This window comes from Lissotriton helveticus, chromosome 12 (genome assembly GCF_964261635.1).
Source record: "Lissotriton helveticus chromosome 12, aLisHel1.1, whole genome shotgun sequence".
Taxonomy (NCBI): domain Eukaryota; kingdom Metazoa; phylum Chordata; class Amphibia; order Caudata; family Salamandridae; genus Lissotriton; species Lissotriton helveticus.
In genome coordinates, this window is record NC_136073.1 from 886552473 (window position 1) to 886576682 (window position 24210).

The following is a 24210-nucleotide window of genomic DNA, read 5'->3' on the forward strand; positions in this document are numbered from 1 at the left end:
TCTATGTGTGATACCACGATTGAGGGTAAAGAATTTGTCTACGATGATATTAAGCTTACACGCAGACATTTTACCAACTGTAATAGCTCAAATGTTATCTATGCTATTTTCTGTCCGTGCGGAAAGATCTATATAGGTCAAACCACACAAAAAGCAAGACTCAGGATGTGCCAACATAGAAGCAGAATACGGTGTGAGACGCCTAATGCACCGTTGGTGGATCATTTTACTGAGCTGGCTCATTCGGAATTGGATTTCAAATGGACAATTATCTCTGCAATCAAAATACCCCCTAGAGGGGCGAATGTACAGCATCTTCTCAACAAAGAAGAACTTCATTGGATATTAAAGACTCATAGTATTCATAATGGGCTCAATCGTGCGGAGGATTGGACTTCATTATTGTAATAGCCCGTTTCTTCACAGCTCGCCTTATGGACAGGAATTAACTAATGATTTTGTAACTGTAATAATGTCTTGATATTTTCATGTGATCATCATTCTGGTATGCCTGGTTCTCTTGCTGTAAGCTTAAATTCCTTATTGTCCGTTTGATCGACATGGACGAAGGTCTAACAAGTGATTGTTTAATTTTAACAGATTTAACACTCTACGTAATGTTATAAGTCACGCTCGGTCTCTCCCTTGGGTTTGTGCACAGCTTCACAAACAATTGTACTCTTACTACTACAATATGGCCGACACCGGTCGTCATCTTCGAATCACTTCCTTTCACTTGCTTTTGCCGTTCAAACATGGCCGCCACAATTGTCCGCGCTCTGAGTGGGTCACATTATACCACGTGGTACTGGCCAGTCTTACTTCCGGGACGCTTAGACCTTGCCCGAAATCATGTGGATTCCCTACGACAACGAGGACCCCATTGAGGACCTGTTTGTCGTATTACCGGTAAGAGACCTGCCACTTACCTGCTTGATGCTATTTTATTAATAAGAATATGGCATCCTTATAATTCGCCCCGTTCCTTTATTACAGTACTGCACCTATTTCGTGCTGTGATGACGGAAGCGTTCAACCGGTAAGCGCTTGACCTCATTTGTATCATTGCCTTTGAACTTCAAAAACGGTCCTGCTTATGATTCCCTATATCTTCACAGATCCAGGGTTGATCGCCCCACTATTGAAGTGCTGCAGTCTTGGACTTTTAATTAGTCCCACAGGTACTATTCTCCGGTTCATTGACCGAGACTTGAGCACTTACCTCTCACAAACTGCCAGAGCACGTGCACGGACATCACAGGAACTCTCCCTTGTTGCTCCATATCTAGTACCAGCCATGGTTTAATTGAACATTTTGCCGACCCCTTGCTAGTCGCTATGGTTGGCACAATCTAGACCTTTATTATCCCTTGGACCTTCGCCGATCCCTTAGTCACAGCTTCTACTTCTAACCCTTGCACTTGGCTGTAATTCCGCCCCACAGGCACGTCTTTCTAACCTTCTTCTGTGTCACCTTTTATTGATGTCTAGGTAATCACTCATGGTACCCCTGTTATCTTAGTTCAATACCACTGAAACGGTCTGTCATGGCACTGTGATTACCCTTAGCCCTCTCCATGTTCCTTTCCGTCGTCCTCTTGATTATATCGTACTATTCACCTAGGGGTTTGGTTAAACACATAAGTCAGTCAAAAATTGTGTCGTTTTATGAAATGCTCTAATTCTTTTCTTCCATGTTTTTTTCCTTGTTTTTCTTTCCCTGACTTTGTATCATTGTATGTTTTGGCAAATGGTTCCCACAGTGTGGGCTGTACTAAAAAGTTATATTGGAATCTTTTGTAAGGCATGCATGGTTTGTCCTGAAGATGAACTCTAAATCTATATAGGGTTCGAAACGTTGTCGACCTATTCTCACTATATGGAATATGCTACTTACCAGTATGCATCTGTTCTTGGCATGTAGGGCTGCTGACATTTATATCTATGCATAGATCCCCGCCTAGTGTTGGGTCCGGATGATTGCACATTGTTGTCCTGGAAGAGTCTTCGTAGTATCACGAGATAGGTGGCTCCTCCCCTGGACTACAGTGCGCATGGGCATTCCCTCCATGCTCAGATTGTTTTTCGCCATTGTGGCAGAGATGGAGTATGATACAGTAAGTGATGACCATGCTTGAGAATAAAACTGAGTGCTACAGCTGCGACAGGCACCGGGGAGGAGGGTGGGCGATATAAATGTCAGCAGCCCTACATGCCAAGAACAGATGCATACTGGTAAGTAGCATATTCCGTTCGAGGCATGTGGGCTGCTGAATTTATATCTATGCATAGAATAAATAGTAGTTCCCTCCCCAGCGGCGGTTGCCCGTGCCAGCTGCAGCAGTCTGAAAAAGAGTTCTTAGAACAGCTTGACCTACAGCAGCTTGCTGTTTTGAGTGTACATCCGCGCAGTAGTGTTTGGTGAATGTGTGGATGGTGGTCCATGTGGCTGCTCTACATATATCCTCTAGAGGAATGTTACCTAGGAAAGCCATGGATGCCCCTAACTTGCGTGTGGAATGCGCTCTTGGGGGAACTGTTAATGTGCGTTTAGCCTTTTGATAACAGATCTGTATGCACTTAACAATCCATCTGGCTATACCCGATTTTGAAATTGGGTTGCCCTTGTGCTGTGGAGAGAAGGCAACAAACAGTTGTTTAGTTTTCCTGAAATCTTTAGTCCAGTCTATGTAATACAGGAGAGGCCTTTTAACATCTAGTGTGTGTAGTGCTCTGTCTGCAACTGAATCAGGATTTGGGAAGAATACTGGTAGTTCAATAGTTTGGTTAATGTGAAACTGTGACGCCACCTTGGGCATAAATTTAGGGTTGGTACGCAGCACGACCCTATTAGCATGAATTTGAATGAAAGGCTCTTGAATAGTGAGTGCTTGCAGCTCACTAACCCGTCTGAGCGACGTGATTGCCACCAGAAAAGCCACTTTCCATGTGAGAAATTGAATCTCACAAGAGTGAAAAGGTTCAAATGGTGGACCCATGAGCCTTGTGAGGACGATGTTGAGGTTCCAGACAGGCGAAGGCGGGTGTCTTGGAGGAATGACTCTTTTGAGTCCCTCCATAAAAGCTTTAATGGCTGGCACTCTGAAAAGGGAGAGGTGCTGTCTATTTTGAAGATAAGCGGCCATTGCAGCTAAATGTATCCTGATGGAACTATACGCTAGATTGCATCTGTATAGGTGCAGCAAGTAACATGATGTTTTGCGTGGAAGCATCTAGTGGATTAAGCTCATTATTAGAACAATAGATGACAAAACGCTTCCATTTCGCCGCATAGCATGCCCTGGTGGTAGGTCTTCTAGCCTCCTTGATGATGTCCATACAGTCAGGGGGCAGGTTTAGGTAGCCAAACTATATGACCTCAGGAGCCAGATTGCAAGGCTTAACTGTTGCGGATCTGGGTGCTGAATGTCTCCATGGCTCTGAGTGAGGAGCCTGGGTGTGAGTTTTAGTCGCTGGTGGGGCACCACTGAAAGTTCTAGGAACGTGGTGTACCAGGCTTGCCTCGCCCACGTTGGAGCAACTAGGATGAGTGTCATGGAGTGCTGCCTTAGTTTGCGCGCCCCTAGCGGTATGAGTGGTGCCGGAGGAAAAGCGTACGCAAATCTGTTTGACCAGTTCATCCATATCGCATTGCCCTGAGACTGCGGGTGTGGGAACCTGGCGGCGAAGGTGTGGCATATTGCGTTTTCTGGTGTGGCGAAGAGGTCTATTTCTGGATGACCCCACTGCTGGAAATATGGTTGGAGCACTGAGGGATGTATCTCCCACTCGTGCATCTGAGGGCTGTCTGCTGAGCAGGTCCGCCATCTGGTTGTCCTTGCCTGGGAGGTGTTCCGCCATGAGGAACATGGTCCTCTGAATGGCCCACTTCCACATGCACTGTGCTAGGTGGGACAACTGTGGAGAGTGCGTCCCTCCCTGCTTTTGAATGCAATACATTGCAGTCATGTTGTCCGTCCGGATAAGCACGACTTTGTTGCAGAGATGCAACTTGAATGCCTTCATCGCCATGAAGATTGCCATCAATTCCAGGAGGTTGATGTGCAATAGTTTCTGCTGTGTGGTCCACAGTCCCTGCACAGTATAATGGAGGACATGAGCTCCCCAGCCCTGGAGAGATGCGTCCGCTGTTAGCACCACCTGTGGTACAGGCTCCTGAAACGGTCGTCCCCTGCAAAGGTTTTGTGTGTTCCACCAATGCAGAGTTGTATGCACGACCGGTCACCAACACTAGGTCTTTCAGCTGTCCGTGAGCCTGGTTCCACTGGCGTGCTAAGCATTCCTGAAGCGGACGCATGTGTAGCCTCACGTGAGGGACTAAAAAGATGCAGGAGGCCATCATGCCTATCAGTTGCATGAACACTTGCGCTGGGAGTGCGTGTTGTGGCCTGAATTTTTGAATCACCACCTGCATGCTGTTGACTCTCGCCGAGTTTGGGCGCGCTGTGGCAGTGAGTTTATTTCCGCGCCTAGGTACTGTTGTACAGGGGCGGGTTGAAGATGAGACTTTGGATAATTGAGTGAAAATCCTAGACTGTGTAGGAGGTGAATTGTGCGGGACATGTGGCTGGCACACTGCTGGGTCGATTTTGCTTGGACAAGCCAGTCGTCTCGATACGGATAGACATGGATGTGTGAAGATGCGCGGCCACTGTCGCCAAGCATTTGGTAAACACCCTGGGGGCAGTAGTGACCCCGAAAGGCAGGACCTTGAACTGGTAATGCTGGTTGTTGATGGTGAACCTGAGATATTTCCTGTGACTGGCGTGCATGGGAATGTGGAAATAGGCATCCTTCAGATCTAGGGTTGCTAGGAAATCCCCGACTGAGCAGCGGAAAAACTTGCTGTAAAGTGAGCATGTGAAAGTGTTCCGATAGGATGTATTGGTTTAGGGGTCTGAGGTCTGGGATTAAGAAGTACAGTGAATACACCCCTGTACCCTGTTGTTCTAAAGGCACGAGTTCTATGGCCCCTTTTTGCAGCATGGAGATGACTTCTTGCTGCAATAAGTGCATGTGCTCTGCGAACATAGGACGGTGCCTTGGGGGTATGTTGAGTGGAGGTTAATTCTAGACAATAGCCGTGTTGTATAAGTTGTCTCACCCACCTGTCCGTGGTAATACTTTCCCAGACTGGCAGGAACTGCTGAAGCCTTCCCCCGACCGGTGTGGTATGGTCGGGGGGCAGTGACAAGACGTCACAGTTTGTTAGTGGCGGAGGATCTGGCATTATTATTTCCACGTCCTCTGCCTTTGTTGCTGTTTCCACGATATCCACCCCTATTGTTTTTGTTGTAGGTGGATTGTGTGCCTCCCTTGGTGTATTGGGCTTGTTGAGACGCTTGACTTCTAGAAGCTCCCCTGTTACCGGAGCGACGAAAGGAACTGCCCCATAACTGTTGAGACTGCAGAGCTCCCATGGATTTAGCAGTTTGTGTCTTTTTTAATCTTCTCTAGAGTGGTGTCTACCTCTGGACCAAACAGGAAGTCAGGGTTAACTGGCTGATTAAGGAGAGTAGTTTGGATTTCTGACTTGAAACCAGAGATGCGGAGCCAGGCATGCCTTCTGAGCATTACGCTAGTGTTTATGGCCCTAGCCGCTGTGTCAGCTGCATCCAACGCACACTTAATGGACGCGTTGGAGATCAACTTCCCTTCCTGTATAAGCATTTCTGCTCCCTCCTTATAAGCATCTGGCAGGTGTTGCAGGAGCTGCTCTAACGTGTCATAGTGGGCCCTGTCATATCTTGCTAACAGGGCCTGTGTATTGGAGATCCTCCAAATATTAGCGGCTTGTGCTGCTATACGCTTCCCAGAAGCTTCCAAGATCTTGGATTCTTTTTCCGGAGGAGGAGCATCACTAGTCGTTTGAGAGTTTGCTCTTTTTACGAGCATTAGCCACCACTAAGGAGTCCAAGGGAAGTTGGCCTCTGATATACGTAGGATCCACTGGCGCAGGCCGGTACTTCCGTTCAATCCTGGGGTTCACCACCCTTGCTTTAGTGGGCTCTTTAAAAATGTCGCTAGCATGTTTGAGCACACCCTTGAGCATAGGCAGAGTCTTTACAGATCTTTCTGATGTTGAGAACGTATCAAAGAGAAAGTCTTCCTCCACAGGGTCAGCGTGCATGTCTACATCATGGTTAAGGGCTGCCCTTTCAATAAATGCGTTAAACGCAGCAGTATCTTCAGTAGGCGAAGTTTTGACTGCATATGACTGAGTGTCAGGGGTGGTGTGTGGTTCATCAGGGTCAACAGTGTCAGCCCATGGCTGGGACTCATCCTGATCTGTGTCAATGGGATAGTTAAACTGGTCCTCATTGTCCCCTTCCTCCACATCCTCAGACACTGGTGTGGGTGAGTAGGTATAGTCTTGTCCATACGGCTGTATGGGTTCAAAAAGGATAGGAGAGGTAGTAGAGTCTCTTTCTTTAGTGGTATCCTGTAAGACTCCATAGGAGTTTCAGGCCTGATTTTCCGTTTGTAAACGGTGAGTCTGCCTGATTCGGAGTCGATGTATAATTTCGACTGTTCGTCGTAGGTCGGTGGCTGGAACTGAACGTCTTCGGTTCGAGGCTGGGTGGGTGCAGCTACCGATGGTGACTTGGATGAGTCTGTAGCCTTTGGGAGTTGGACAGCCTTAGGTCGTGCCGTCGGGGGCCGGCCTTATTTGATCGGCGCCGAAAGCATCGGTGATGGACCGACCTGCTTCGAAGACTTCGATCCGACCGACTCAGACTGGTCAGTGTGCTTGTGGGTTTTTGTCGACTGGATCCGTTGCTGCGCAGCAGGTACGCTTGTGGTCTTCGAGGAGGTTTGTTCCTTCGTGCCGAGGGTGTTTTTCGGCTCGAAGGCCTTGACTAGTTGCGGCTTCTGAATCTTCAGATCGACGGCTTTTTGGGCCTTGAGTCCTTTGGAAGAGTCGCCATCTTTGGAGCCGGGCTTCGACGTGACGTGTTTAACAGCAGACACAGGCTTAGTCGCTCTGATCTTTGGGTCGACGCCCCCTGTCGACCCCGAGGGGTCGAGCACACGTTGTGACTTGGTAGGTTCCGAAGTCTTCGAGCCAATGGTTGTCGTCAACACTTTCGGTTTCGATTTAGTGTCTTTATGTTTCGGTTTCGATTGTTCCACTGATTGTGGCCGTTCGACCGATGGCTCTTTGGAAATGTTCTTAGTCGGGCCTTGAAGCGGGACTAAAGAACGTTGATGAAGATCTTGGCTAAGGCCTTCCGGCGATGCCTCAACCTGAGCCGTGGAAGAGTCTGTATGGGGCCCCGCTACTGCGGTTGGGCCAAGCTCCTCACTTGAGTCGTCGTCGACAGCTCCGAGAGGTTGCGCGTCGTCTCCTACCTCGACGATGTCTTCATCATGGACGTAGAGTTCTCCCTCATCCTCTTCGTAATGGGAGTCTTGCTCCGATGTGGGATCCGAGTGCTGAGCCGGATCACTTTCTCGTACACCCTCCTCGTCGTCACCCCTTAAGATGTTTTCTGGATCGGGTGCCGAGTACGGCGCCGACTGTCGTGCAGAGCGTCGAAGACGAAGAGTTTTCTTCGATCTGAATTTCGAACAGGCCATGCAGCTGGCCTAGTCGTGGTCCGGGGAGAGACATTTATTGCACACCGGGTGCACATCGATGTGAGGGTATTTCTAGTTGCAAACGGGGCAGCGCTTGAACGGACTTCGTTCCATCGTCGATGGGGCCTTTGGCGTCGAAAGGCAATCTGTCTTCGACGACTTGTTTGAAGAACTGGAAACAAGCGTAAGGCACCGAACGAAAGACAATACCGACGCCCCGAAGGCCTTTTGGCCTTGAGAAAGAGTATTTATATATATATTCCGAACTTGAGCTAAGAAAGTACATCCGAACCCAATGGCGGAAAAAAACTATCTGTGCATGGAGGGGATGCCCATGCGCACTGTAGTCCAGAGCCACCTATCTCGTGATACTTCTAAGACTCTTCCAGAACAACAATGTGCAATCATCCGGACCCAACACTAGGCATAGATATAAATTCAGCAGCCCACATGCCTCAAACGCATGTTTATTAAGTGTATGGTTGCAGGCAATAGTGTGATCCTTATAGGCCAAAAGCAGTAGAAAAGAGGGTGGTGATGGACGGAGCATCTGAATCAAACATTCACACCCAGACAAAGGATCTGGGTTTAATCAATCACCGTTCTTTAGCCCAATCTGCCACCCCAGTTCTGACATGGCTATATGCAAATCAGTCTGACCCTGTGCCTCATGGGAACAGTCCAGCCCGAACTGCCAAGCCATGTCTTCCCTGGACCACTTTTGGCCGCCATAAGTGTGGCAGGGTATGCTCCAACGTGAGTCCCTTGCTCACTTTGCCACTGGATTCAAGCAAGCCGGGCTGAAGACGGCTGGAAAGCCAGAAACAGGGTCCTCGGAAGCTTGTTTCCGGTCCAGGGAAGACATGGTTTGGCAGTTCGGGCTGGACTGTTCCCATGAGGCACAGGGTCAGACTGATTTGCATATAGCCATGTCTGAACTGGGGTGTGAGTGTTTGATTGATTGATTCAGATGCTCCGTCCATCTCCACCCCCTTTTGTACCACTTTTGTCTTCCACACATACTGCATCACAGCCATCACTGAAGGAGCTTAAAGTAGTAACCTAAAGCATTTGGTGCCAAAAACCTGCGCTAGGATCTGTTCTCTGCACCATGGTGCCCATTGCATTTACTCTCGTTTTCAAAGTCTGTTACATGAAAACAGAACAATGTTGAACCCTTTGGAGCTGTGGTCTTGCGGAAGTCAGAATACACAGAGTGGTACACTAAAAAAAATCTGTAAAACCACCAGCGTCTGCAGTGTCGATTATGGTTTTTGAAATCCGTTCCTTACCTAGGTCTTGGACTTTCCTACGAGTTATAGCTTATGCAGTAGACTGAACTGTACATTGGAATAAATTAGCACTTCCTTGAAACATTCATAGGCTATCGGTGGGGCACGGTCTGCTTACAGTCAAAGCCAGTGAGTCAATAGACAAACTATTTTTCAAGGCCCAAATAGAAAAAGCTTCTTTAAAATAATTTTTTTCTGGACCCTCCAATAGATGGCGGAATAATGTACTGCATCTGAACCTAGAATAGGGTCACGCAACAAACTTCAAAGGTCAGTTTGTGGCACATGTACCGATTCCAGGACACTGACCAGCATTAGCTTCCATCTTGTATAATCATGCTTACATCATTCACCTTCACTTGGTCCCTCCTGCTACTCATTTAAATCCAAGACATGCAGTTCCTTATTCAGAACACAGATTCATTGTTCGTCAATGCACGATTTTGCGTCCGGTATGTAAAGGAGTAGCAGCCACCTCAAAAGCTCACTCTGTCAGTCACAGCGGCTCAAAGCAAACACCACAACCACAGGCAAAAATAAAAGAGCAGACAGCAAAGAATTTTTCATTTCTTTTTTTCTTTAAAAGGAAAACAAAATAAAGAGAACAAGGATTTTTGTTTCCGTCTTCTTTTACAATAACACAAATGTTACAGTCAGCCATTCACTGTGTACAAACCTCGGTATATATATATACATACAAAACAAACTGAAAGAGGGGACAGGACGGAAGCCAACATACAATAGCAGGCTTCCAAATAATAATTAAAATAAAAAGTTAAAAAACAAAAGGCCCCCCCCTCCCCCAAGAGATTTTAGCCCACAGAGGTCATGGGCACTGGGCAGGGACTACAGGCATTTCATATAACCTCAGACCACGGTGTTAGGTGCTGGAACGAAGTTTAACAGCGAATAGGTACTCCCCTCCTACCTACTGCCCATCAGACTCATGTTGGTCTGGGTGTTCTAAATTCACGACATGATTTTAACAGCATCTTTTCTTCGACAGAAGAGGAACAACCATTCTCCTCAGGTGGTGACCACGCAAGACAGTAGTATGCCACGGTGTGGTGTACCCCAACGTAGGTCTTTAATAGTAAAATCAGGCCACTGCTTTTAAGAAGAGCCAGAGTGGCTACCCCAGACAGTGGCAAACCTTCATTACTTCTAAAGGTGGGAAACATTGCAGGATGCTGTGGTGGGCTCCTCATCCCCTCTTCCTGCAGAGCCCGATGCCACGACTGCCTCTATAGCAGCCCAATTAAAAGGAAGGGGGGCAGGAACGTTATGGCTTCATGCCCATTCCACGGTGCGTCAATAGTGAAAGAGGACTGGTGATCAGGACACTTTCTCCACGTGAACCAGAATCAAACTATCACCTCATTCAAATGTACACCAGCCAATCGCAAAGGCCTAGTTTGGATTCAATTGAATGAGATCACCCAAGCCTTGCATCTAAATGACAAACCACCACAAAGCATTACACTACAATTCGTTCTATGGCTTATTGGCCCTTCCGATCTGCCACAAGGGTCGTAAAACAGACCATGTTTAGCTCACAGAGACAGCTTGAAAAGGTGGATCAAGAGGTAGGGGAAGGTCGATCATTCCAGAGCACAAGGGCCAAAGGCCAAGACTCCTGCATGGTAGCTCCAGCACGCCCATGAAGTCTCTCTGGCCTTGGGTTTATTTTGAGGCAATTACTCATGGAACTTATCCTTGCCCCTAAGAAAAGGCATGTTATAAAGAGGAAAAGGATAAAGAATTATCAATACTTTTTGGGTCTCTCTACACCTTCCCATTCTCTCCAGCCGGAGAGCTTGCTATAATGCCACAAGGTTTCTTCTGGCATAGTTCGCTGTATGTGCACTGTGGGCACATTCACACAAAAGCCCAGGGGTCACAAGGACAGTGCAGAAGAGGGGAAAATGTCAGAAGCACAGGGTAGCTGAGATGTACAGGTGGTTGACATTCAGGCGAGTGCACAGACAGTGAGTGCCCTTTCTCAGGGGGGGAAAAAAATCTACTAAACACAGATCCTGGCCACACTGCGGCAAGTGGATAGGGACCACTGACTGGAAGGCCCAACATGTAATAAAACCATAGTTCTCAATTTGCTACTTTGCACCATGCTGATCAGGTTTCTAATGCAAAGGATGGATATACCTAGATAGTAAGGCAGCAGACAAAACCCCTTTTCAATGCAAGACACGTTTTTACCCCCAAGATGAAATGTTGAACGAAGCAGGGACATTTCCAGAAGAATGCATGCCTGATGCAAACTCAATATTAAAAATTCTGATCAGGAAAAGTTCTGGGGGGAAGGAAGTGCAACTTAATGACTGGTCCATAACAACCTGCTGTCCTCAAAGTAAACCATCATTGGTGAACCTCCTTACAGGAAATCTAACCGTTTGCCTAAAACAGACCGAACAGATGCTATATCTACGTGTCTTCTTGAAACATAGGAGCTTCATGAGCATAAATGGCCCTATGAGTGTTAAAGTGAGACAAGGGGCCTTATGCAATTGCAACCAAATACAGGGTGCGTGCGTGCAGGTGATCACAACTTCATGGGTGTAAGTCAATGGGTATAAGTGGGCAGGCAAGTGTAATGAAAGTACATGTGCCCTGCTGTGTCCAACCTAGCACACAATGATCTTGAAAATGGTGATACTGAATAAAGAAACCAGTCAGCAGGTCAAACGTTACACCCACCAGTCCCATTTGCATCGGAGTGCTCCTGTCTCCCCACCCCACCCACAAAAGAACAGATGCTACTCAGGCAATAACCTCCCGCCCCACCCACCCCTCAAAAAGGAATAAAATAATCTAAAAACAGTGATGCGCTTACTTCGATGCTAGCCAGCACTAGCTGGAGACGGACCAAAACGTAACTGTTGTCCCGTCGAGATGCCTGCCTTAACCAACCCCCCGTCAATACTTGCTACTTATACAAGAAGCTTAGCAATACTTTTTTTTAAACTTTTTTCTTCACCTGTAAAAACATCACAGGAGAGACGGGTGTGTGTTGGGAAGGGGGCTTTATCTGTCAGGCAAAGAGAGGGCATCTCTTTCTTGGACCCAGTCACCATGCCACCCCCTTTTTTCATTTTCTAATTTTTTTTGTGTAATTTTTTTGTGGAAAGTTTATTTTTTTAATTATTTTTTTTCTCCTTCCTTTTTGTTGTTGAATACTTTAGATCGATGCATCGGGAACGCCAGAACCCACAGAGGGTGTGTTTTCTTTGTTCTCAACTCCTTTCCTGGCTAGTTCCATATTTTCAGAAAGCTGTCCCATGAGCCGGTAGCTACTGCCATGCCATCATCCGTCACTCCAAGGCAGCTCACCCTGTTGTCATGACCAGCAAGAACTCCTGCAGAAAAGGAAAAGACAGATCAAGACTATGCAGAAAAATCACAAATCTTATCGAACAGAATAATACAATTTCCTTGTTGGGTCACAGACATTTGTGTAAAGTATTTCCAACAGTGTTCGAGAATAGACTTTGCACTACTGACAACCACCTCACAAAAGACTATGCCTAGAGTACATGTGGTATTTTGATCGAAATTGTTAAGGTGGATGTGAGGAGGAAAACAGACCTTTCAGTCTAAGGGACCAAAACCTTGAGACCATCTTCAGGATGGAAGAATTTAAATAGGAACCTGCTCCAAAAAATCAAAAGTTTCATGGACATACGTTATGGGTGCAGATCCTCAAAATATTTTATATGGAGGAGTTCTGACTTAATCAAATGGAAAGAGGCATTTTTTTAAATAGCAAGTTAACCGGAGCATCAAATTGACATCCCAAAAGTAGCTGACAATTGGCTTACAGCAAGGTGCAGGAGTTAAAACAATTGATAGAAAAGGTTCTTGGAAATATTTATAAGCGATTGGCTTTTGAGGACTGTACACTTCGATTAACAAAAATATTTATTGGGAGTCTGACCATTGATAACGCCTCTTACTATTTTTGATTATTTTGTTTGTTTTTTGATTCTTATTGATTCCCCTGACTGAATCTTATCGACCAAACATCTAATGTAGGTCTGAAAGATTATCTAAAGCAATTAATGTGGACATTTTTGTGTTTGCATTATGTACCCATCTCCTGAGGGAAGATTGGGTTGCCTTATTGTGAATCTACAGTACTACATGCTACAAACTAATGCACGGGGGGGGGGAGAGACATGTTCAGTTCATAGCAGCTGTGACTATAGTGACAATTACTCTGCATCTACTTAAGTAGTTTCCACCTAAAGCGGTGGATAGCTGGCAGAAGATGCAGATGTTTGGAACAATGTTCTCAATACAGTTTGTCTAACCATAGCGTGTGGACAGGCTAGTGCGGCCATTAAGTTGTGTTTTTCAAAGATATGCTACGCAGACCATGGAGCTGCCTTGCAGATGTAGGCCAATGAGAGGTTACCCAGGAAAGCCATGGTCGCCCCCTTCTATATGCAAGGTGTACCCTGGAAGGTACAATTGAGTGCCAAGGTTAGAGTTAGCATAGAAAGATTGGACAGACTTGACATTTGAGCTTGCAGCACCTTTTTTGGAAATAGGGGAAACCTTTGTAGGGTTTAGCAAAAGTGACAAATAGTTGGTTAATTTTTTGGCAAGACTTAGTCTTGTGGATACAGTACATTACTGCCAGTTCCACATACCAGGTGTGCAAAGCTCTTTCCGCTACTCAATCTGGTTGTGGAAAGAAAACTAGCAGCTGCTTATTGTGATTGATGTGGAAAGGTGAGACTACATCGGTAAGAACTTTGAATTAGATTTAAGGACCACCTGGTCCCTATGCACTTGAATGAAAATGTCTTGATTGGCAAGTTGTTTTAACTTGCTAATGATCTCCAAATTAACCCTTTCTGGACTCTTCCTTCCTCTATCCCTCCTTGTTCTCCCCAAAGTTCATTTTACTACTATGATCTCCCAAACAACCCTTTCAATTCTCCCCTCATTTATCCCTCCTTTTACTCATCCATAAACCTCATTCTACGACGAAGATTGAATATGCTACTTACCAGTATGCATCCGTTCTTGGCATGTAGGGCTGCTAACATTCATATCTATTGCATAGATCGCCGCCTAGTGTTGGGTCCGGATGATTGCACATTGTTGTCCTGGAAGAGTCTTCGAAGTATCACGAGATAGGTGGCTCCTCCCCTGGACTACAGTGCGCATGGGCATCGACTCCATCCCCAGATTGTTTTTAGCCATTGTGGCAGAGATGGAGTGAAATAGTGTAAAGGATGTCCATGCTAATGATTGAATGCAAGAGAGTATCTGCAGCCGCTACGGGCACCGGGGAGGAGGGCGGGCGATATGAATGTTAGCAGCCCTACATGCCAAGAACAGATGCATACTGGTAAGTAGCATATTCAGTTCGAGGCATGTGGGCTGCTAAATTCATATCTATTGCATAGAATACATAGCAGTCCCTCCATTAAGGGCGGTTGCCCGTGCCAGCTGCAGAAGTCTGAAAGAGTGTCTTGAGAACAGCCTGTCCTACAGCTGCTTGCTGTTTGGAATGCACATCGACACAGTAATGTTTGGTAAATGTGTGCGGTGTAGACCACGTGGCTGCTCTACAAATGTCTTCCAAAGGGATGTTCCCTAGGAAAGCCATGGAGGCCCCCAACTTGCGTGTGGAGTGCGCCCTTGGGGGTATTGTTAAAGTACGTTTAGCTTTTAGATAACAGATCTGAATGCACTTAACAATCCATCTGGCTATTCCTGCCTTGGAAATAGGGTTGCCTGTGTGCTGTGCTGAGAAGGCAACAAAAAGTTGTTGTGTTTTCCTAAAGGGTTGTGTTCTGTCAATGTAGTACATCAACGCCCTCCTAACGTCCAATGTATGAAGCATTCTTTCCGCTACTGTTTGTGGGTTTTGGAAGAATGCGGGCAGGTCAATAGTTTGGTTGATATGAAACTGTGACACCACCTTTGGAAGGAATTTGGGGTTAGTGCGTAGCACTACCCTGTTGGAATGAATTTGTATGAATGGCTCCTGGACTGTGAGCGCTTGCAGCTCACTAACACGTCTGAGCGATGTAATAGCAATGAGAAAAGCCACTTTCCATGTTAGAAACTGAATTTCACAGGAGTGCAGTGGCTCAAAAGGTGGGCCCATCAGCCTAGTGAGGACCACATTGAGGTTCCACACTGGAGCTGGTGGTGTCCTTGGAGGAATGACTCTTTTCAGTCCCTCCAGGAAGGCTTTAATGGCAGGCACCCTGAAAACAGAGAGATGCTGCCTGTTCTGGAGATAAGCCGCTATGACGGATAAGTGTATCCGAATGGAAGCGTACGCTAGATTGCATTTGTAAAGATGTAACAAATAGCAGATGATGTTAGGAATGGATGCATCTAGCGGGTTGATGTTATGTTCTGTACAGTAAATGACAAACCGCTTCCATTTTGCTGCATAGCAAGCTCTGGTAGTGGGCTTTCTTGCCTCCCGTATGATATCCAAGCATTCCGGAGGCAGGTTGAGGTAGCCAAACTCTAGAACTTCAGGAGCCAGATCGCCAGGTTGAGCTGTTGCGGATCTGGATGCTGAATGTCGCCATGGTTCTGCGTCAAGAGGCTTGGGGAGAGATGCAGCCTTTGATGCGGTACCACGGAAAGTTCTAGAAACGTGGTGTACCATGGTTGGCGTGCCCACGTTGGAGCAACCAGGATGAGTCATCGAGTGTTGCTTTAGCTTTCTTGCCACCAGCAGAATGAGAGGCGCTGGGGGAAAAGCGTACGCAAATTTGCCTGACCAGTTCATCCATATCGCATTCCCTTGCGATTCCGGGTGAGGGAACCTGGCGGCAAAGCTTTGGCATTTTGTGTTTTCCTTTGTGGCAAACAGGTCTATTTCTGGATGACCCCACTGCTGGAAGTACGGGTGGAGTACTGATGGATGTATCTCCCACTCGTGCATTTGATGGCTGTATCTGCTGAGCAGATCCGCCATCTGATTGTCCTTGCCCGGGAGGTGTTCTGCCATGAGGAAAATGTTCCTCTGAATGGCCCACTTCCACATGCCCTGAGCCAGATGAGACAGCTGTGGCGAGTGAGTGCCTCCCTGCTTTTGGATGTAGTACATGGCTGTCATGTTGTCCGTCCGGATCAACACGACCTTGTTGCACAGGTGTACTTTGAAGGACTTGAGCGCCATGAAGATTGCCATCAATTCCAGGTAGTTGATGTGCATCTTTTGTTGCTGCGTTGACCACAGTCCCTGCACCGTGTAGTGGAGCACATGAGCTCCCCACCCTTGGAGAGATGCGTCCGTTGTTAGGATAATCTGTGGCACAGGCTCTTGGAACGGTCGTCCCTTGCAAAGGTTGTGTGGATTCCACCAATGCAGAGAGTTGTATGCCCGACCGGTCACCAACACTAGGTCTGTCAGTTGTCCTTGAGCCTGTGTCCACTGATTTGCCAAGCATTGTTGGAGCAGACGCATGTGCAACCTCGCGTGCGGGACTATGAAGATGCAGGAGGCCATCATGCCTATCAACTGCATGAACACTCTCGCTGGCATGGAGTGTTGCGGTCTGAACCTCTGGATCAGCGACTGAATGTTGTCGATCCTGACCGGGTTTGGCTGAGCCATAGCATTCAGGGTATTTATTGTCGCGCCTAGATACTGCCGCACATGGGCTGGTTGAAGGTGCGACTTTGGGTAGTTTAGCGAGAACCCCAGACTGTGAAGGAGGTGAATGGTGTGGGACATGTCCGCGGCGCACTGTTGTTCCGACTTTGCTTGAACGAGCCAGTCGTCTAGGTAAGGGTAGACATGTATGTTCTGCCTCCTGAGGTGCGCCGCAACTGTCGCCAGACATTTTGTAAATACTCTGGGGGCAGTGGTCACTCCGAAGGGCAGGACTTTGAACTGATAGTGCCTGTTTTGAATTGTGAACCTGAGGTATTTTCTGTGGGATGGGTGGAGTGGTATGTGGAAATAAGCATCCTTGAGGTCCAAGGTTGCTAGGAAGTCTCCTTGATTCAGCAGGGGAAGAATTTGCTGCAGTGTAAGCATGTGAAAGTGTTCTGACAGTATATACAGGTTGAGGGGGCGTAGATCCAGAATGGGTCTGAGGGATCCGTCCTTTTTTGGGATAAGGAAGTACAGGGAATAAACCCCTGTGCCTTCCTCCTCCACTGGTACGAGCTCGATTGCACCTTTTTGCAGCATCACCACAACTTCCTGCTGCAATAAGTGCAAGTGCTTTTCCGACATAGGACGGTGTTTTGGGGGAATGCTGGGTGGAGTTGATGTTAACTCCAAACAATAACCGTACTGGATAAGCTGTCTTACCCACCTGTCTGTGGTGATGGATGTCCAGACTGGCAGGAACTGCTGGAGTCTCCCCCCGACAGGTGTTGGATGGTCGGGGGGCAGTGACAGAGAGTCACTGTTTGTTGGCGGCAGAGGAACAGGAGTTGTTGTTTCCTCTGCCCCTGCCCTTGGCACTGTTACCTCTGTAACCCCCTCTACCCTGCTTGGGGTACGAGGATTGTGCACCACCTTTCGGGAATTGTGTCTGTTGACCCAAGTGTCCTCTGGTAACACCATGTGCTCCTGAGCGACGAAAAGTGCTCCCCCTGAATTGTTGGGACTGAAGCGCCCCCATGGACTTAGCAGTCTCATTGTCCTTTTTTATTTTTTCGAGGGTGGTGTCAACATCTGGGCCAAACAGTCTGTCAGGATTAATGGGCTGGTTGAGTATTGTTGTTTGAATGTCAGGTTTAAAGCCTGATATGCGAAGCCATGCTTGTCGCCTTAACATGACGCTAGTGTTAATCGCCCTAGCCGCTGTATCAGCCACATCAAGTGCACACTTTATTGCTGCGTTTGAGATGAGCTTTCCCTCTTGTATGAGCATTTCGGCTGCCTCCTTAAACTCATCAGGTAGGTGTTGAAGGAGCTGTTCTAGGGTGTCGTAATGCGCCCTATCGTATCGTGCCAATAGTGCCTGTGTGTTTGATATACACCAGATATTGGCAGCCTGCGCAGCCACTCTTTTGCCCGATGCCTCAAGCACTTTCGACTCCTTGTCTGGGGGAGGAGCTTCACCCGTTGTTTGGGAGTTTGCCCTCTTGCGGGCATTGGCGACCACCAACGAATCCAGAGGCAACTGTCCCCGAATATATGCCGGGTCTCCAGGTGCCGGCCTGTATTTTTTTTCAATACGTGGATTCACCACTCTCGCCCTGGTAGGTTCCTTAAAGATCTCTGGGGCATGCTTAAGGACACCTTTTAGCATAGGAAGTGTCTTGACTGTTCTGAGACAGAGAAAGTGTCAAACAAAAAATCTTCCTCCACCGGGTCAGCATGCATGCCCACATCATGATTTGCTGCGGCCCGCTCTATCAAAGCATTAAATGCTGCGGAATCCTCAGTTGGTGATGTTCGGGCACCAAAACCCTGTGGATCCTGTACCACCTGATGACCTCCTTGGTCACCAGTGTCGTCATATGACCCCTGTTGACCATCAGGGTCATTGTCAGCAGGGAAATTGTACTGGTCATCTTGGTCGTCATCCTCTCCCCCTGACTGGTTTGGGGAAGGTGATGGACTCCTTCTTGGTGGTGGCTGAATAGGTTCAACAAGGGCAGGAATGTCCTGTGCCGGCCTCTTCTTTTTTAGTGGAATGACATAGGATTCCAATGGCTGGGAAGTGATCTTTTATAGAGGGTCAATTTCCCTCTTTCGGCATCGATGTAATGCTCAGATTGTTCTTCTGAGGCTTGAAGTCGATCCGATCGGCCACTTTGCGTCGAGGGTGCTGACGTGTCAGTGATCTTCGGCACCGATCTGGGTGCAAATGCTTTCGGTGCCACCTTAGGTGGCAAAATGTAGAGAAGCTTGGTCGAAGTCTTCGCAGGTGTGTCCACCTGTTTCGGAGCCGACGGCGTGGGAGCCGTTGACGTCAAAGTCTTCTCCCGAATACGTTTGAGGGAGTCGGTGACCTGTTTTGTGAACGAGGCGGAGGGTTTGGTAACCGACGGGCGATGGACGGTAGCGTCGGAGGCCCTCGGTGTCGACGAGTGTCCCGCCGACGAATCTTCAGCTCCAACGGCTCTTGGCTCCGTTGTAGGCTTAGGCGCCGACGCCGTTGCCGCAGACCCGGCAGCCGTGTGCCGATGCGTTGTGCCTCCGAATCGTGGCTCTTAGTTGACTTTGCTTCGACTGTGTGTTTACTTGTCTGTGCCGCAGCTGTGTCCGAAGGCGTGTCAACAGCCTTAGTGGAACGTGCCGGAGCGACCATGCTCGAGACGTGATGGACAACCTTCTTAGAGGACGGGTCCTTGGCCACCTTCTGCTGCGCTGTCGACTCAACAGTTTTCTTCGACTTCGGAGGGCCGGAGGGCTACGGAGTCGATGAGGGAGCAGGCTTTGATATTTTTGTTGGGACGTCGGCCATTTTAGGTGTTGTCGAACCCGATGGTTTCGGTTTCGTTTTTGGTGGGACGTCGGCCATCTTTGGTGTAGTCGATTCCGAAGGTTTCGGTTTCGATACGCGCAATGGCGGCTCCGCTGGTGTGTCCGTGGCCGGGCCAGAAGGCGGGCCGGGGATAGCGGTGCAGGGTCGTGGGTAAGGCCGAGTGGCGATCCCGTGACCTGAGCCTGAGTCATGTAACTTTCGGGGCATAGCTCTTCCTCTGAGCTATCTTCCGCGGCCCCATAAACTTCGTCGTCGTCCCCTACCTCCTCGACGTATTCAAGGTCTTGGCCCTGTCCTTCGACGTGTTCTTCGGGATCGGCCTGGACCTCCGCCGACGGTGGTGAAATTTGAAGATGATGGCTTCGGCCTTCTTCTGCGGGGTCGTCGAATATGTCGTCGGGTGCCGGAGCCGCTCGCTGGGCCTCAAGGCGCACCGCGCGCCGAAGCTTGAGCGTTTTCTTTGACCTGAACTTAGAGCAGGCCATGCAGTGGTCCTCGTTGTGGTCCGGCGAGAGGCATTTATTACATACTGGATGTACGTCGATATGTGGATATTTGGATCCACAGACAGGGCAGAACTTAAACGGACTCCGCTCCATGATAAGTTCGTCGGGGTCTTGCTGCGACGAGAGGGCCTCGATGTCCGAAGAGTTACTCGACTCCGCAGAATTCCGACTCAAAGAGCCGGAGATGCTCGAGACCGTACGCAAACAATACCGACGCAGGTAACGAAGGCCTTTTGGCCTTAAAGAGTAGACTTTTTCGATTCCGACACGGAGACGTCGAAATCACATCCGAACCCAATGGCGGAAAAAAACAATCTGGGGATGGAGTCGATGCCCATGCGCACTGTAGTCCAGGGGAGGAGCCACCTATCTCGTGATACTTCGAAGACTCTTCCAGGACAACAATGTGCAATCATCCGGACCCAACACTAGGCGGCGATCTATGCAATAGATATGAATTTAGCAGCCCACATGCCTCGAACCTCCCTAATCCCCGTTTAGACTCTTCCCTCCTCCATCTCTCTATTTACTCATCTCAAACCTCATCTTACTTATATGACCTCCCAAATTACACTTTGACTCTTACCTCTTCTATCCCACCATTATCGTATTCAACCCAACTAACACTCTGCAGTTTGACATGTCATCAGGGGTAGTAAGTGCTATGTGAATACAATTACAATATGTCTTCGCGAGGTAATAGCTACTTTCGGGTATTCAAACTGCATGTGTGGCGGGGGCTCAAAGGGCAGACCCATAAGCCTTATTAGAACTACATTAAGGTCCCAGACAGGGGCTGGAGGTGTTCTTGAGGCAATTTCTAATTTGAGTCTCTGTGAACACATTAACAGAGATTTTGAAGACTGGGCAGTGTTCCCTATTTTGCATGTAGCAGTGATAGCGGCTGGGTGAAGACATATGGAAGAATATTCAAGACCTGCATTCCATAAGTGTACAGTTAACAGATGAGGTCTTAAACCTCGCCTTTGAAGGGGTCTTGTTGTTTTGAGATGTAATTGTGGGCACATCTCTTCCACTTGCCTATAGAACATTCATGAGTAGTAGGCCTACGAGCTTCATGCAGTATGCCATGCCCTCATAAGGTAAACACTACTTAACCTGTATGCATCTGTTCTTGGCAAGTAGAGCTGTAGAGTCACATGCAATGTATAGCCTGCCATCTGGTGTTGGGTCCGGATGTTTGCACTTGGTTTTTGTTCAAAGAAGTCTTTTCCAATCACGAGGTAGGCGACTGCTCCTTTTGGTGATAGTGAGCTTTGGCATCGACTCCATTGTTAGATGGTTTGCCACAGAGGGTGATCATGGAGTTAGTAAGAGTAGTAAGATGAAACTGCAATAGGTATAGGTACCAGGGGAGGCAGGTGGGCGCATGTGACTCTACAGCTCTACATGCCAAGAACAGATGCATACTAGTTAAGTAGCATTTTCCGTTCATAGCATATGAGCTGTAGATCACACGCTGTGCATAGATTAAAAAGTAGTTATCCCCTAAAATAGTGCATACCAGTAGCTGTTGCAGCAGTCTGAACTAGTGTACATAAAACTGATTGGCCCACACTAGCTTACTGTCTTGCTAACACATCTACACAATAGTGTTTTGTGAATGTGTGACGTGTAAACCATGTTGCAGCTTTGCAGATATCATTTATGGGTTTATTTCTTAAGAACGCAATAGAAGCCCCTAGTTTGCGTGTGGAGTGCGCTCTAGGGGGGGATTGTTAACGCTTTTTTGCTTTTGCATAGCATATTTGAATGCACTTGACTATCCACCTTGCAATGCCTGGTTTTGATATAGGATTGCCCTAATGTGGTGGAGCAAAAGCGACAAATAGTTTTTTTTCAGAAAGGTTTTTGTACTTTCTATATAGTAAAGAATTGCTCTTTTCACACCTAAGTATGTAAAGCACGTTCTGCCACAGAATCTGGTTGAGGGAAGTACACAGGCAACTCAACAGATTGGTTGATATGAAAAGGTGAAATGCTTTTTGGTAGAAATTTAGGGTTGGTCCGAAGAACCACTTTGTTTTGGTGCATTTGTAAGAATGGTTCTTCTATGGTAAGTGCCTGAAGCTCACCTACCCTCCTCAGAGATGTGATAGGTATGAGGATAGCTATCTTTCAAGTAAGAAATTGTATTTCACATCTATGCAAAGGCTCAAATGATGGACCCATTAGCCTGGTGAGGACAATGTTGAGATTCCACCCTGGAGCAGGTGGAAGTCTTGGAGGAATGATTCTTTTAAGTCCCTCCCTAAAAGCTTTGATGACAGGCACTCTAAAAAGAGACAAGTGTCCGTTTTGTAGGTATGCAGCTATTGCAGCAGGATGTTAGCGTATGGAAGAGTACGCTAAATTGGAATGCTGCAGATGCAGTAAATAGCAAATTATGTTTTGACCTGAAGCCTCTAGTGGATCTGATTGTTATTGCAGTATATCACAAATCGCTTCCACTTTGCTGCATAACATGCTCGGTAGGGCGTCTCGCCTCTTTGATAATGTTCATGCAGTCTGGCAGAAGATTAAGGTAGCCAAACTAAGATTTCAGTTGCCGGATCACAAGGTTGAGATGGCTGGGATCTGGATGTTTTATCTCTCCATGGCTCTGAGTGAGCAGATTGGGAGTGAGGTGTAGTTTTTTTTGGCGAGGAACTACTGAGAGTTCCAACAGGTTTGTGAACCAGGGTTGTCGGGCCCATGTGGGAGCAACTAGGATTAATGTTCGGGACGCCTGTGAGCTTCTGAACCACCAATGGAATGAGTGGGAGAGGCAGAAAAGCGTAGGCAAATATCCCTGACCAATTCATCCATAGTGCATTGCCCTTGGAAAATGGGTGTGGATGTCAGAAGTGCGAGTTCTTCCAGATTTTGATTTAAAGCCATTGCAAAAGTCTACCCTCTCGGTGCTACATGGTTTTTGTTGATAGGTACACATTTTGCAATCCTTTGCTTTGCGGTCAAGAAATAAGCAATATACGAGGAACTTAGGAGGGTCTTCAGAGTGAAGTCTCTTCCTTTCAGCGGTTCCTCATGGTCTAAAAAGACTTTAGAGAATTCAGCAATGTTTAAATTATGCAGTTTAGGAAAGTCTTAGAGATGGTGGGTAATCTGTCAAATTATGAAATAGGAAAAAAGGAAAATGCTACTTACTAGTATGCATCTGTTCTTGGCATGTAGAGCTGCAGAGTCTCACACTGAGCATTAAATCACCACCTGGTATTGGGCTCGGATGATTGCAAGTTGTTGTTGTCTTGGAAGTCTTTGTAGTCAGAAGATAAGGGACTCCTCCCTTGGACAATAGTGCGCATGGGCATCAACTCCATCCTTAGATTGTTTTTCGCCATGATGGGAAATGGAGTTAGTAGAAAGAAAAAAGGGATGTCCATGTGTTTGTATCTAATTAAGATAGAATTGGAACAGATACAGGTCCCAGGGAGGCGGGTGGGCATGTGAGACTCTGCAGCTCTACATGCCAAGAAAAGATGCATACTGGTAAGTAGCATTTTCCATCGGAGGCATATGAGCTGCAGATCTCACACTGAGCAATGATTATACAGCAGTGTTTCCCCTAGCGGTGGTTGCCTGTATCTGATGCAGTAGTTTGAAAGAGTTTTGAGGACAGCTTGGCCTACAGCAGCTTGCTGCTTTGCTTGCACAACAACACAATAGTGTTTAGTGAAGGCATGTATTGCAGACCATGTTGCTGCTTTGCATATGTCTTCTAGAGGAATGTTCCCTAAGAAAGCCATAGAGGCACTAGTTTGCGTGTGGAATGCTCCCTAGAAGGAATTGTTAATGTTCGTTTTGCGTTTTGATAGCATATTTGTATGCATTTTACAATCCACCTAGCAATTCCAGCTTTGGAGATGGGGTTGTTCTTATGTGGTGGAGAGAAAGGTTTTGGTTCTGTCAATTTAATAGGGTGTGTAGAGCTCTTTCTGCTACAGAGTTTGGGTTTTGAAAAAACACTGGCAACTCTGATTGGTTTAGATGAAATTGAGTAATGACTTTAGATAGGAATTTTGGATTTGTTCTTAGGACCACTTTGTTACGGTGTAATTATAGAACTGGTTCTTGTACAGTGAAGGCTTGAATCTCACTCACTCTTCTGAGAGGTAATAGCAATAAGGAAAGCTGTTTTCCACGTGAGGAATTGCAGTTCACATTTGTGTAAAGGTTCAAAAGGGGGTCCCATGAGCCTGGTAAAAACAATGTTTAGGTTCCACACTGGAGGGGGTGGTAACCTAGGAGGAATGATTCTTTTTAGTCCTTCCATAAATGCTTCAATTGCTACTCTAAGGACAGAGGTTGTCTATTTTGTAGGTACGCAGCAATGGCTGC

The 24210-nt window shown here is 47.2% G+C and overlaps 1 protein-coding gene across 3 annotated transcripts in view; it reads right to left on the minus strand.

Moving 5' to 3' along the window:
- Window positions 1-9450: 9450 nt before the first annotated feature.
- Window positions 9451-24210, minus strand: part of GNB2 (G protein subunit beta 2) — a 255414-nt gene continuing 240654 nt past the window's right edge. For all 3 annotated transcript variants that reach the window (XM_078669814.1, XM_078669813.1, XM_078669815.1), the window contains exon 10: window positions 9451-12268. In XM_078669814.1, coding sequence (XP_078525940.1) covers window positions 12162-12268 — 107 coding nt within the window. In that variant the 3' untranslated portion in view covers window positions 9451-12161. The remainder of the gene's footprint in view (window positions 12269-24210) is intronic.